This window comes from Eptatretus burgeri, chromosome 4, assembly GCF_056783735.1.
Source record: "Eptatretus burgeri isolate ZD-2024b chromosome 4, Ebu_testis_v1, whole genome shotgun sequence".
NCBI lineage: Eukaryota > Metazoa > Chordata > Myxini > Myxiniformes > Myxinidae > Eptatretus > Eptatretus burgeri.
This window is the reverse complement of record NC_140964.1, coordinates 70,294,975-70,309,111: the sequence shown is the minus strand read 5'-3', so window position 1 is coordinate 70,309,111 and position 14,137 is coordinate 70,294,975. Positions and strand designations below refer to the sequence as shown.

The following is a 14,137-nucleotide window of genomic DNA, read 5'->3' as shown; positions in this document are numbered from 1 at the left end:
TAAGAGGAAAAAAGTTGGAATGAAGATAGAGATATAATCACACCTTACTATGATATCCACACAACGCACTTCGTCCCATTGGGCACCTCAATTTGACTCAACTACATACAACACACAAGCGTGGGAGAAGCAATTCAAGGCCGGATTCATGGTGTGGGTAAACAACATGGGATGGAAGAGAGGACTCTGTCGCAAGTTTGCTGGTCGTTAGCAGAATCCTTGTCTTGCGGTGAAGCAAGAAAGTGACGTTATCTATCGGGTGTGGCAAGGACCACGAGTTGCACCACGTGTCCCACACTGAAGCAGGCTTAGGGAATACAAGGGGGACTCCCTCCCTGAGTGGGTCCAATTAGGCCAAAATAAACTGGGGAAGAGAGCAATAACTCACACACTGAATACCTGTATCCCACAAGGGCATGACCCAGGGGGTGGAACAGACAGTTACTAATTTGGCAGGACCAAGTGGAAGGGGGAAACACAATATTTGGCGGCCAGGCTATCTTCACGACTCACGACCTCCTCCTGAGTGTCACCTGAACCGACCTGAAGCAACGTGTGGTTTCAAGGTGTTGCAGGAATTGCTCCGGTTCGTTGGTTGGCAAAGTTTGAGAACCCTTCCAGAGAGAGGGAAAGGTGGTAGTGAAGTGTCATCCTTGTGGCCTGTGGCTGGGATGAGGCCGCTTGAACGTCAACTCAAACAGGCCTGAATTCTTATTTCCCCCCCCCCCAGCCCCCCACTTTTCTCCTTTACCAATTATTTTCTTTATATCTTGGCAAATATTCTTTTGTTATTTTGCTCCACCACCCCTCCTTGAGATTAGCTGGGGATACCTGGTGGGCCGTGGAATTGTCTTGTCCATTTTGTCTTGGCACCTGTCCGTCCTCCAATTTCAAATTTATTACCACTACATATATTTTATTATATTCTTTTTTTTTGTAACAAGGTTCATTCATTGCTTCATGGTATACCCTATGCTTCTTTATCCTGAGTAAAACATTTGCATTTGTTCCTCTTGTATTGCATTTTGCATTATTGGATTTACATACGATAATATGTGTTGAAGAGTGGGGAGGGGGGTGAATTGGCATCAGCATTAGGATGTCAACTTTGCTCAGTCACATCTGCTGCTGATACAGCGCGCTTGCACACGGGGTATGTATTGGTTCTCCGAGCATGTCGAATAGGACCTCCAGAACAATAGACAGTACCCTGAGCCCTGGACCTGAGGGCTGGGTCGTAACAAGGGCCCACCACATTGTTGTTGAGGGTGATGCGGGTGCGTACACTGCGTCAGGTTGTAGTGAGTAATCTGCAAGTACTATCAGTCACTCCAAACTATAGGGTGAACGAGTCCACAAAGGCGCTCGACAGGGGATGATGTGTTGATAATGACATTTACCAGGATATGTGCACACCGTTATCAACACCCCTCGCCCAGGTAAAATATAAAATATGTTTACCCCCAGGTAAAATATAAAATATGTTTACCCCCAGGTAAAATATGTTAATTTTATACAAATAATGAAAATACAATCTTTTTTTTTTTTTACTGTTGCCTATTTTTCTTACTTGTAAAACATGAAAACTCCATCTGATATTTCATGTTACCAAGGACGCTCATTTGCGTATCGAGAGTGAGGATCCGTTACTAAGACTAGCAAAACAAGGGGACTCGACTTTGTGATAATTTTAAATCTATGGAAACCCAAAAGTGCCACATATATAATAAACTTGAGTTTAATGTAACCGTTTTTATTTGTGTTTTTAGCTTACCCCATCCTTGAAACAGGCACGTTGCTGCAGTAGGGTATGGCTACGCAAGGATTGAGGTGTTGACCATGGCTACAGATTACGCTGTTCACCTTGGGAAGTGCCGGAAAGATGACACGTGCCATGCAGTAGTTCGACAACTTCATTGACAGATGGCCTGAGCTCCGAGTAGTAAAACCATCAAGATTGTCTGAGCTGTGCATGGTAAAACCATCAAGTTTATCTGAGCTGTGCATGGTAAAACCATCAACTTTATCTGAGCTATGTGTGGTAAAACCATCAAGTTAATCTGAGCTGCACATGGTAAAACCATCAACTTTATCTGAGCTGCACATGGTAAAACCATCAACTTTATCTGAGCTATGTGTGGTAAAACCATCAACTTTATCTGAGCTGTGAATGGTAAAACCATAAAGGTTATCTGAGCTATGCGGGTAAAACCATCAAGTTTATCTGAGCTGTGTGTGGTAAAACCATCAAGTTTATCTGAGCTATGCGTGGTAAAACAATCAAGTTTATCTGAGCTGCACATGGTAAAACCATCAAGTTTATCTGAGCTATGCGTGGTAAAACCATCAAGTTTATCTGAGCTATGCGTGGTAAAACCATCAAGTTTATCTGAGCTGTGCGTGGTAAAACCATCAAGTTTATCTGAGCTATGTGTGGTAAAACCATCAAGTTTATCTGAGCTATGCGTGGTAAAACCATCAAGTTTATCTGAGCTATGCGTGGTAAAACCATCAAGTTTATCTGAGCTGTGCGTGGTAAAACCATCAAGTTTATCTGAGCTATGTGTGGTAAAACGATAAAGTTTATCTGAGCTGCACATGGTAAAACCATCAAGATTGTCTGAGCTGCGTGTGGTAAATCCATCAAGTTTATCTGAGCTGTGCATGGTAAAACCATCAAGTTTATCTGAGCTACGCATATTAAAACCATTTAGTTTATCTAAGCTGTGCATGGTAAAACCATCAGGCTTATCTGAGCTATGTGTGGTAAAACCATCAAGTTTATCTGAGCTGCACATGGTAAAACCATCAAGTTTATCTGAGCTGTGCGTGGTAAAACAATCATGTTTATCTGAGCTATGCGTGGTAAAACGATAAAGTTTATCTGAGCTGCACATGGTAAAACCATCATGATTGTCTGAGCTGCGTGTGGTAAAACGATCAAGTTTATCTGAGCTGCACATGGTAAAACCATCAAGATTGTCTGAGCTGTGCGTGGTAAAACCATCAAGTTTATCTGAACTGTGCATGGTAAAACCATCAACTTTATCTGAACTGTGCATGGTAAAACCATCAAATTTATCTGAGCTGCACATGGTAAAACCATCAACTTTATCTGAGCTGTGCATGGTAAAACCATCAAGTTTATTTGAGCTGCACGTGGTAAATCCATCAAGTTTATTTTGAGCTGCACGTGGTAAAACCATCACGTTTAACTGAGGTAGAGCACATTGTGCATCAGAAGAATCAGAAACAAACTACTTCAAAGAACGGAACCAAATTCTAACCAAATACAATTGAAAGGACAAACCACGGCTTATCTATAATGTACATGTGAAGGGCATCATTACAGAATACAAGCTGCCTGATTCTGCTGCAGGTAGAGGATAATAACCACAAGCTGTCATGGTTGAAAGATGCAATATTGTTTCCATTATTGGAATGGTTCACGCACATGGAAAATCAGATACCACCTTTCTTTGTTTTTCTTGGACAACGAATGGTGCCAGATTTGATGCAAGGGAAAACTGTTGGTGCCGATGGAATCCTGACACAGACGGGATGGTCAAATCCCCAGGATTTTAGAGACGAGATGCAGAACCATTGCATTAAATATGTACAAGATTGGGATGCTTCAGACACAATACTTGTGCTAGATGATCGTCACAGAAGCCACATAGCTATTGACCTGATCAACTGGGCCAAGGAAAACAATATTGTGCTGTTCCTTCTTCCTCCACACTGTTCCCACATCTTACAACCTATGGATGTCGGATTGTTTGGGTCCCTTCAGCTGAAGTATAACCAAGAATGGCTGTCTTTTGCATCTTGCAATCATCGTAGAGTAACTAGGTACGACGTGTGTGGATTGGCTTGAAAAATAAATGCAGATGAGGAACAACAGGGTAGGTCTGCAGGATTGTTTTCATGTGGTATAATATGGAGATTAATTTCCATCGATCAAAGTCCTACTCCATTTTGGATGCACCCTCCCTGTAAGCTCCTGTGAGGCAGAATGCTCATTTCCTTGCCTGCGGTGCCTGAAGACCGACATAAGAGATTCCATGGGAGAAAATCGGATGGCATCTCTGGCCCGCATGAACATACACCATGACTTCCCCATATCCCAACATGATGTGTGACATTTTCATTTGGAAACACAAGTGGCATCTTTTCCAAAATAGCATCATTTAAGAGTCATAAAATAATTCACATTCCTCCATCCCATCTGATGTCTTTTGTGGGGAGACCTCCTGCCCTAAGTTTCGCAACTTCAGCGCATGGGTGTGCACAGGCACAGTCGGTCAACACCATCATTTTGCACGATAGGTGTGCACAGGCCTTTTTTAAAGGAAGGATCAGCTGGGCAGGTTTGCCACTTTGGCCCATTAGTCATCGCAAATCCGCTGAACTGTCAAGCCAGGGAAGAATGCAACAAACTGCATGAAACTTCAAAGAATGCAGGAAATGCCATTTCCGATAACCAATTTCTCAAATTTTCCTGGGGAAAGATGCCCAAACCCTGACCCCCACCCCCATTCAACACTATGGCCTGGTGAAGCCCCTCCCTCCCATCTTGAAATTTATGGATCCATCCCTGGTCAAGCTCAGTGCCTAATTTTTTTTTTCATGGATGCTGAAGGTCCCACAATGTCTTCCGCAAGACAAAGCTCTTGCTAGTCGGCACCCTGAACAAATCCCAAATTTCTGCCCTGACTACAGCTGCTAAAGGGAATGGCAAACCACACAGAGTGCTCTCTGCTCAGTGACTGCTACGGCAACAAATTTGAGATGGGATGATTGTGAGGAAGATGATAATTATGAGGAAGATAATAATCCTTATTATTATTGTTAAAGGTAGCATTGAAATGAGCAATTATGAAAATGGAATACACAAGGAAGAAGAGCTGAAGATGGTTTCAGCAATGAGGACAGAAAAATGGATGGCATTGCTTGCATAAAAACATTATGAAGCAGTAGTCCAGAAATACACTGCGAGATCACAGTGTTTTAGTTTTGTGTTGAATAGCTGGTTCCAGGTGCCGTGTACCTCCGCACAATTTGAGGAAACCAGCCAAGATTGTCGTGCACACCGCACATTCCACCGCACCTGGAACTCATCATCACAATGAGACCTGAGGCAGCAGTGAAGACCCCACAGTCAATATACGGCCTTCAAGAATACATGGTTTCAGAATCTTTAGGTGTGACAGACAATGAGTGTTGTGTTCGCAGGAACAAATCAAGCAGTTTGCCATCACAATCTGATGGTCAATAGAACTGGTGTGGGAGTGCAGCATTTGGCAGGCAGAATTCAAATAACCAGCAATGGAACTCAAATAGTATGGTGGGGAGCAAGTTCTTCATTCGATAAATTAACAAGAGTCTGATGCTACAGTGAAACGCACCATTCTAGGAGCTGTGCCAGCAGGAGGTGCTGCATTAAGCAGTACACCGTCGTACTAGCTTAGTGAAGAGGTTAAGCTGGCTGTCTCATTTTCATTAATTCGTGGACATAAATGATCTCGTCGTATTTCATGGCATGTACCTTTGGTTCAGTACCTTAGCCAAAAAATATATTGTGTAAAGGAAAGAATGGAGAAGTGATACAGACATGACTGAAAGAGGTTTTTACTTTGTCTGATTTTCTTTCTTGTATTTGCGCATTGTATTGTTATACACTTCAGATTGACTTAATGTGAATAATTATTGTGATATATATAATTCATATGAGCATTTGTAAAGGTAAGCCTGTCTATTTTAACCCATGTTTTGACTTGTTTCACCAATTTCATATTATGAGTGTGCTCCACAGGATCGTTATTGAGTTTGTGGTCAGACACACACACACACACACACACACACACACACACACACACACACACACACACACACACACACACACACACACACACACACACACACACACACACACTAAGGGCTAAATGAGTGGGTGGTAAACCAATCACGACATGCTAAACAGCAGATCACGTGACACACAAATGTGTATATTTATCCCAGATTATCGAAATGGATGAACCAGTGCTTGTAAATGCTATTTGTTCCATAAAGGGAAGAGATAATATTCTACATGTTTGATACGACAATCGACCTTCCATATCAGCACCAACTTCCAGCAGTAATATCGTTTGTCATACACGAGAGTATCTGCTGCGCCAGGTAACGCTACGATAAACTTCCTCATTCTGCAAATAATTGAATAACGAAGATTGATTCCAGTGATAAGTAACAACATATGGAATGATTACAGCACATAAGGTAGGTATAACTGCAAATACGAAACGTCAGTAGCAGAACCCACCAAGGAATCCACACAGTAGATTGGTAGCTTGTGGAAGAGATGCTTCAATCGAGACTCGCTCTTGGCTGACGTAAGCTGTGGGTTCGGGTGGGTGCATGGTTGGGATGTCACATTGATCTTAAGTGAACACTGATGGCATTTCTATTTTTATTGAATGAATAATACAGTAGGCATCGATGATACATTTGATGTCTCCGAAACAAACAAAATTTATTTTTGGGGAAATGGAAATAACAATTTTTACTCGATAAAATAAGTGACGATGTCATTTTGCAAGTTATACGACAATACTGTGAAAATTATCCAAAGCGTCATTCAGGTTAAAATGTGCACCAGGTTCTCAAGCAATCAAACCTCATCCTTATCCTCATCCTCATCCGCGTCGTCGTCTCAGCGTACAATTTGTCTGCAATTTTTTATTTTTGGACCAACGGTAAATGCATTGCACAGAGTGGACTAAAATATGCCATTCACTTGATAATCATCGGAATCATCTTCAATTATATCACACTAAATATGTTAATCCTACATACATATGTATGTATATGTATGTATGTATGTATGTATGTACTGTACATACAATATAGAAACAAAAACGCTTGGCCTATCTCCAATAAATTTTTGCATACGTGCTTGGGGTACCTATGAGCTGGTCATTGGCACAATTAAAATTTTCCCCTTCATCACTTAGGTTGGGGGAGATGACCTCGACAAAAGGTAGAGTAATGTATGCATATTAATCCAGGTCAAATATGAATACAGTATAAAGGAGAGATGGGGTGGGGGGTGTGAGGAGTGGTGCAACCAGTAATTTTTTTTATAAAAGGGGATGGGGGTGTGTGTTCATCTTTCGGCTGCTCCCGTTAGGGGTCGCCACAGCGTATCATCTGTTATGATCCGCATACTGACTTGGCACAAGTTTTACGCCGGATGCCCTTCCTGACGCAACCCTGGTCGCCTCTTATGACACAGGGATAAGGATTGGGTTTCACCATGATTCCGGGCTGCCCTACACCCTCTCATAGCGCAGCCCAGTGCAGGGCTCCCGTCCTCAAGCGATCCTCCAACCAAAGCCTCCGAGTAGCCGGATTACAGGCGCACGCCACTACGCCCCGCATAAAAGGGGATGGGGGTATGAAACCAGAATTGTAATAAAAGGGAAGGAGGTGCACAACTACAATTTTTATAATGGACGGGGGGGGGGGTGCAAAGGCCTGGGGAAATGGCTGTACACACGGCATTGTATGCACGATATTTCACAATGTGCATGATATTGGCTCCTGGGGGGATTTACGAGTAATTTAAATCCTTTGGTTTGTTTTTTCTCGTTATAGAGGGTGAGATTTGTCTCAGCTGAATTTATTAGCATTTTATTCCCAGATAGAAAATGAATGAATTGCTTAAAAAAGCAGGTCAAAGTGTCCTAAAAGCATTTTCCCCTGCCACATCATGCTCCACTTGACATAATCTTGGCCAAAAATGCTAGGATTGCTACATGTTGTTGTGGAGCAGTGTCACCCGAGCTGAGATGATCAACTTTTAAGCTTTACATCGTGTTCTCATTGGAAATGCACACAACGTTGGGATTGGGGGGAGGGGGGGACTAAAGTTAAATTTGTAAATGAAAGAAGTTCCACATCACTCACCTGCTCACAGGCCTCTCTGCAAGTGGGAAAATCTCGTGCCTGGTCGCAGCACACTGCATCTGATTGCAAATTGCAAATATTGAGAAGGTAAGGGAACATCACAAAAAAATATTCACAAAACGTGAAAAACAACCCAGCAAAAATGTAGTGATTCGACAAAGTTGAAAGTGGGAGGGAGCAGGTCAGCGAGAGCAGAGGTGGGTAGGGGAGAAAGCATGAAATGACGAAGAACAGCACACTTGAAAGATACGAGGGAGGGGCCACAATCTCCACCATAACTTCTGCAATCACTGTTGACAATTCTACAATTTCAAAAAAAATCCTTAATTGCTGCAGTTTGCGCTGGAGGGGAAAATGCGGGAGCTACGTCGATTGCAAATTGAACGATGTATGGTACTCTATCATGACAATTATTATGGGCGGTTTGGGGTCCGGCATCACTGCCAGCATTTTTAATTACCACGCACACGCGAATAATTGGTTCACTTCTCTCTGTCTGTCTGTCTGTCTGTCGAGGAACGTCGAAATATATCGAGGAACATCTAAATTTCAATTGAATGGTTTTCGTGGTGTTATATTTTGAACACAAATCAGAAAACGAACCTGAAGTTAAGCAGTACTTTGAGTCTGTCTGCCTGTCTGGCAGTTAAACAACATTATAAATCATTCCAAACAGGAAACTGTTTGAAGGATGTCACAAAGAACACAAACAACAGGCAGGAATAACTGATGCAACGTGTGTAAATAAGGTGGTGTGAAAGACACTGCGTCAACAGTGACAAACTTCCGGAATTTTCTTTTTCTACAACCTTTAAAATACTGATTTTATTTCAATCGGATTACATACTTGAACACTGCAGAACACGAATCGCCTTTTTGCCACTTTCAAAACCCTTCCATTGAGCAGGACTTGGACAAAATGTTCCAGAATTTTATGTCATCACGACCAATCAAACTTGCCACTCATAGACCCCGCCCATGTTCTTGTTGTATAATATTTTTTCCTCTCGTTGTATTATTATTATTATTATTATTATTATTATTATTATAATATTTATCTCAAAACTATGTGGAGTAATGTTTTCGATGAACTCTAATTATTATCACTAGAAGCACCCGCTCCCTACGGGAGCCGTCAAGGGGGTCATGTTATTATATTTATGCCTATTTTACTCCAAGGGGTCCCAGGATTACACACCAAAAAAATGGTTGCGATCGGTTCAGCCGTTTTTGCAGTACCTGGGAACAGACAGACGGACAGACGGTGACTTATAGTAAGATTATTACTAGATGCACCCGCTCCCTACGGGAGCCGTCAATGGGGTCATGTTATGCCTATTTTACTCCATGCGGTCCCAGGATTACACACCAAAAAAATGGTTGCGATCGGTTCAGCGATTTTTGCGGTACCTGGGAACAGACAGACGGTGAATTATAGTAAGAAGATTATTATCATAATTATTTGTACAACTCAATATATTACTGAACATGTATGGTATGTCGACATGTTATTATGATTCTGATCTGATCCGTTACAGAGCGTTGGTGTGTCCAAAGCAGTTTATTGGCAAGCATTATACTGTGTGGTTTGCCATTACCAATAATTTGTTTACACAGCGAAAAAGTAGTTAAGCCAGGAATTAGTAATTTGTTCAAGGTGCCGGTGATAGCTTGCCTACTCTTCGTGAAAGACACTGACAGAGTAATGGGATCTTTAGTGTCCACCAACTAATGCCAGCAGACGGGAAGCCCAGTTTAACGTCCATCCGAGGGACGGCACACACATTGATGAATCATCATGCCTGTGAAACACCAGGATGACAGTTTAAAGCTGGGTCGAGATTCAAACCCAGACTAGACAGCTTAGAGGTGAGTGTGCATACCCGAGGCCATCATGGTACCAACATACACATCACAATATAGTTTCAAAGGAAAATATGGTCTTATTTCGATGCAGTCAGCCAAACATCCCCCACGATGGACAGTATGTTCTCGAATGCCATCGCACAAGAGAGCGGTTTTGTACGGTTAAGAAGGTCTGCCAAAATTCAAACCCAGGACAACATAATTCAGAGAAGACTGCTGAGCAATCCTGTCGCACCACACTTTGAAGGAAAAACAGAACTGCATTAAAATGCAGAAGATTAATTTATCATTCCTATATAATAACATTTCAATTTGCCATCTGACGTGCTTTGAGGAACATGGAGGAAATGCACTTCCATTCATAGTACAATAACACCCATTTTTTTTTCGACTTTTGAGTGTTGGTGTTTGGTCATCATGTGTTTCAGAAAGCTTTCTTGGAATGAAGCTCCCTTAACTTCTGTGTGTTATTGACCACATAGGAACCATTGTTTGTAAATGACAGGAGTGCTCTAAATGGTTGCCATTGGCCCACAGAACAAGAAGGTCAATAGAGGTCTGTGCTCTCCCTGGGTCAAAGGCCCATCACCATGGCAGAATTCCCACCCCTAGATTGGCAGGAAACCCATGCCATGGCAGGTCACGTCATGTACGAGGTGAACCGCATCCAGTACGTGGATCCACGGCCCTGGCTTTTTCAGAACATTCTCACTCCAGGCATTGATAGGACAATGAGTGGTCACTTCTCGCTCTGACTCACTCAAATCTTTTAGTATCCACATCCTTTTTGATGGAATAAGAAACATTTTATTGCATTTGAAATCAGACAGAACAAATAGAATTACAGCAGCTGATGATCTCCAAAAATAACAAATACCCGACTATATTTTCAAGCCCCCTCATCGGCGTCGTAAAATATTTGTCCAAATAAACATATCTTCACTTCAAAAAAGTGGAGTAACAATTTCTTGAAATCTGACATCCATAAAGAACACTAAAAGAAACGGTCCCTCAAAGATGAAGAAGGTTAATCAGACATACATTGACCGGCAAACAGCTCAGGGATAGGTCAGACACATTTGATACAAATTTGCAGAGGCAAACAAAGCATTCCCTCAGACACAAAGCAGTCAGCATTGCAAACGACGTTAAGGATAGTCATCTTAACCCTTAATGTATCACAATTAGAAAATCCAACTGTAAAAATCAAAAATGTACGAGATACACGAGGAGTGTAAAAGAAAAATAAGAAATAGAATTGGGTTCACGGGGCGATCGCCACCGACGTCTCATGTGAACTTGCTTTTCCTGTCCTCAAAACGCCAACAAAACCCCTGCGTGAAGATCTCGCGCTTCCTTGGGTACTTTTCAGAACCATTTTTGATCGTCACTATTAAATGACACCACTACAGAAGAGTAGATACATACACAATTTGTCATTGTCGCCCGTATACAGCACGCTGCTGCAAATTAGCATCTATCTATAAAAGGAGATCGGTTTCAGCATGCCTGCATGCGTCCATCCGGCATGCCTGCATGCGTCCATCCGGCCGTCAAGAATTGTCCTATCGGGAATACCACTAATCAAGCCCAATCTACAAACAGTATGATATAGTTGAATAAGGTGAGGACTGAGGATAGATGTGCTGGTTTCAATTTACATTAAAACATAAACTCTTCCTCCTTTATCTTATTTTTCACTTATAATCATGGTGAGTCTCATTAAATCCCGTTTACCATGTTGATTTAATGCTAGCTTTATTCAATACTTTTGTTTTTTCTTTTTCAACATTTCCATTCGACTCATGTCGCACTATCAAACAGCATTTCCGACGATACACCGCCTTTGAAAGCATCACAAAGCAGGTCGCTCGACTCGCCACACAGGTGAGAAAAGGATATAAACAAAAAAAAGCAGCTGATATTCAATAATTTATTCACACGATTTTTAGATCCTCCTGGAGGATCTATCTCTAAGTCTTACTCACGCTGTTGTTCTTCATCTTCTTGTTGTGGACTTTTTTGTTTCACAGCCTACAGTTTTCATCAAAACTTCCTGAAACTTGGCAAAAATATGTAAAAATACCCTGCGCAGACAGTAACCATCTCCAATTTTGGAAATTCTTCCGAGAAAAAAAGTTGATGTCATAATATCGCCACTAATGGAAATCGCCAATACCATTATCTCCGAAACTTGGCAAGCTGTTTGAATTTTGTTTGCGGGAATCAAGCCGGGCATTAGCACAGATAATTTATCGCAAACCTGATACATCACAATGACGTCATATTCATTTTTATGACGTCATCATTAAGAGGATGAGGATCTTAGCTCATTTGAGCTTGTTAAGCGGTGAAAGTTAATTTTTATTGATATTCTCTGGAAGAGACGGGCCTTACATTTGAGTAATTTCATGAAAAGCTGTGCCACTGATCCACTTTGAAACTTGTTTATGGTGCTGGCGATAACTCGTCTACTCTCCCAAAGGACACCACGGAATCTTTAACGTCCAACAAATGATACTAGGGATGGCAAAATGGCCTCGTGGTATGTACACATCCCTCAAAACTGTCTGGTGTGGGTTCAAATCTCCACCCAACTACAAACTGTCATCCTGGTGTTTCACAAGCAGGGTGATTCATTAATGGATGTGCCGTCCCTCGGATGGATGTGAAACTGGGTGTCCTGCTTGCCAGCGTCACTTGGTGGATGTCAAAGTTCCGGTGTCCTTCTAGAAGAGTCGGTGAGCTATCGCCGGCACCCTGGTCAAATACCAAATTACTGCCCTGGCTTCCTACGTCAGTCTAGAATTGTAACTCAAGCCAAGAAATTCCTTCGGCAGAACCGAGGGTGGGAATAGAGCATGGTACGTGATTATTATAATGATGAGTTGATTGAAAAAGATGAAATGACAAAAAAATGAAATAAGTGTTGGGATTTAAAATGATGAAAGTGAAAGAAAATGTAATAGTGCAACAACTAATATCTCATTCAGAAAATATTTTGAGCATTTCGCATTTACATATCAAAATATCTTATGTTTACGGCTTCAAAATACTGTTTTCGGGTGGTGGTTAAAGGACATCCCGACAAGATGTATAATGCCAAGTGTTTGCACGGCAAGGCTTCTTCAACCACAAAAATATAACAAAGAAAATCCAAACTTTCAGACAAATCAAAGCATGTGGCCATTAAGATCAAAGAGCATGGTCAATACAAAGCTTGTCAAATTCATACACGGTATGAACTTTAGCTCTAGTGCCAAAATGCACAGCCATACAACAAGCCCCCAAGTGCTGGTCCTTGGGGCAATAAATTCACAGTCGGACAAATAAAATAAAAACACATGCACTTTCGCTTTAACACAAAATGCATGGTCATACAATTAACAGATGTTTTTGTCTTGAAAGATTACCCAGCATGAAAAAATTGCTAAATATGAAGCACATCAGACAAACCCCTGACCTGAAGTTCGACATCACCATGAGTGGAATTGGTGGTGGGGAAGGAGGGGGAGCAGAGAGGGGTGGGGGGGTGACTGTAAACACAAAAATGGCCAACTGGCAAAGACAAAAGAGTGAAACAAAGTATAACTAGAGGGGGAGCACTCAGTGGAGTGCAAAACCTCCGCCGCCAATACTGCTGGGTCACTCAAGTGAACCTGATATCCTATTCATTCAATTTGATGTCAACAGTGCTCACAGAGTTATAGTTTGCAACTTTCCCTTTTACTTTTAACTTTTACATACTCAATTCATTCGTCATAACTAGATTCCTTGAGACAGAAATTGATTTTACGTGGGTATATCCACCTGAAGTTCCAAAATCAGCCGCAATTATAATTCTGGCATGTTTTTTGTTGGAAATCACTTATAACATGTAGAAATGCAAAAAAAAAAATTGAAATTTTGTTGAAAAAAAATTGCAAATTTTTTTTTTCTCTAACAATTTTTTTTTTGGGGGGGGGGGTTGGAAATCACTTAAAACGTGTAGAAATGCAAGAAAAAGAAATCAAAATTTTGTTGAAAAAAAAGTTGCTAAAAAATTTTTTCTCTAACAATTTTTTTTTTGGGAGGGGGGGGGATGTTGGAAATCACTTAAAACATGTAGAAATGCAAAAAAAAAAAAAATTCAAATATTTTTTCAAAATGGCCGCCATAGTATCCATATTGGATTTTGGACCAAGTCCAAAATCTAATGGCATGATCCTTGGACCAGACCTACCCCCCCCCCCGCCACCAAGTTTCGTCGAAATCCATCGAGGAGTTTTTCCGTAATACTGTTCACAAACAAACAAACAAACAA

The 14,137-nt window shown here is 41.4% G+C and overlaps 1 protein-coding gene across 1 annotated transcript in view; it reads right to left on the bottom strand.

Moving 5' to 3' along the window:
• The window catches only part of RECK (reversion inducing cysteine rich protein with kazal motifs), a 198,120-nt gene that overhangs the window by 167,821 nt on the left and 16,162 nt on the right, over positions 1–14,137 (bottom strand). Inside the window, exons 2-3 of the mRNA XM_085878594.1 lie at positions 7,969–8,027; positions 6,323–6,397 (exon numbers count right to left, since the gene is read on the bottom strand). Of these exons, the coding sequence (XP_085734720.1) occupies positions 6,323–6,397; positions 7,969–8,027 (134 nt within the window). The remainder of the gene's footprint in view (positions 1–6,322; positions 6,398–7,968; positions 8,028–14,137) is intronic.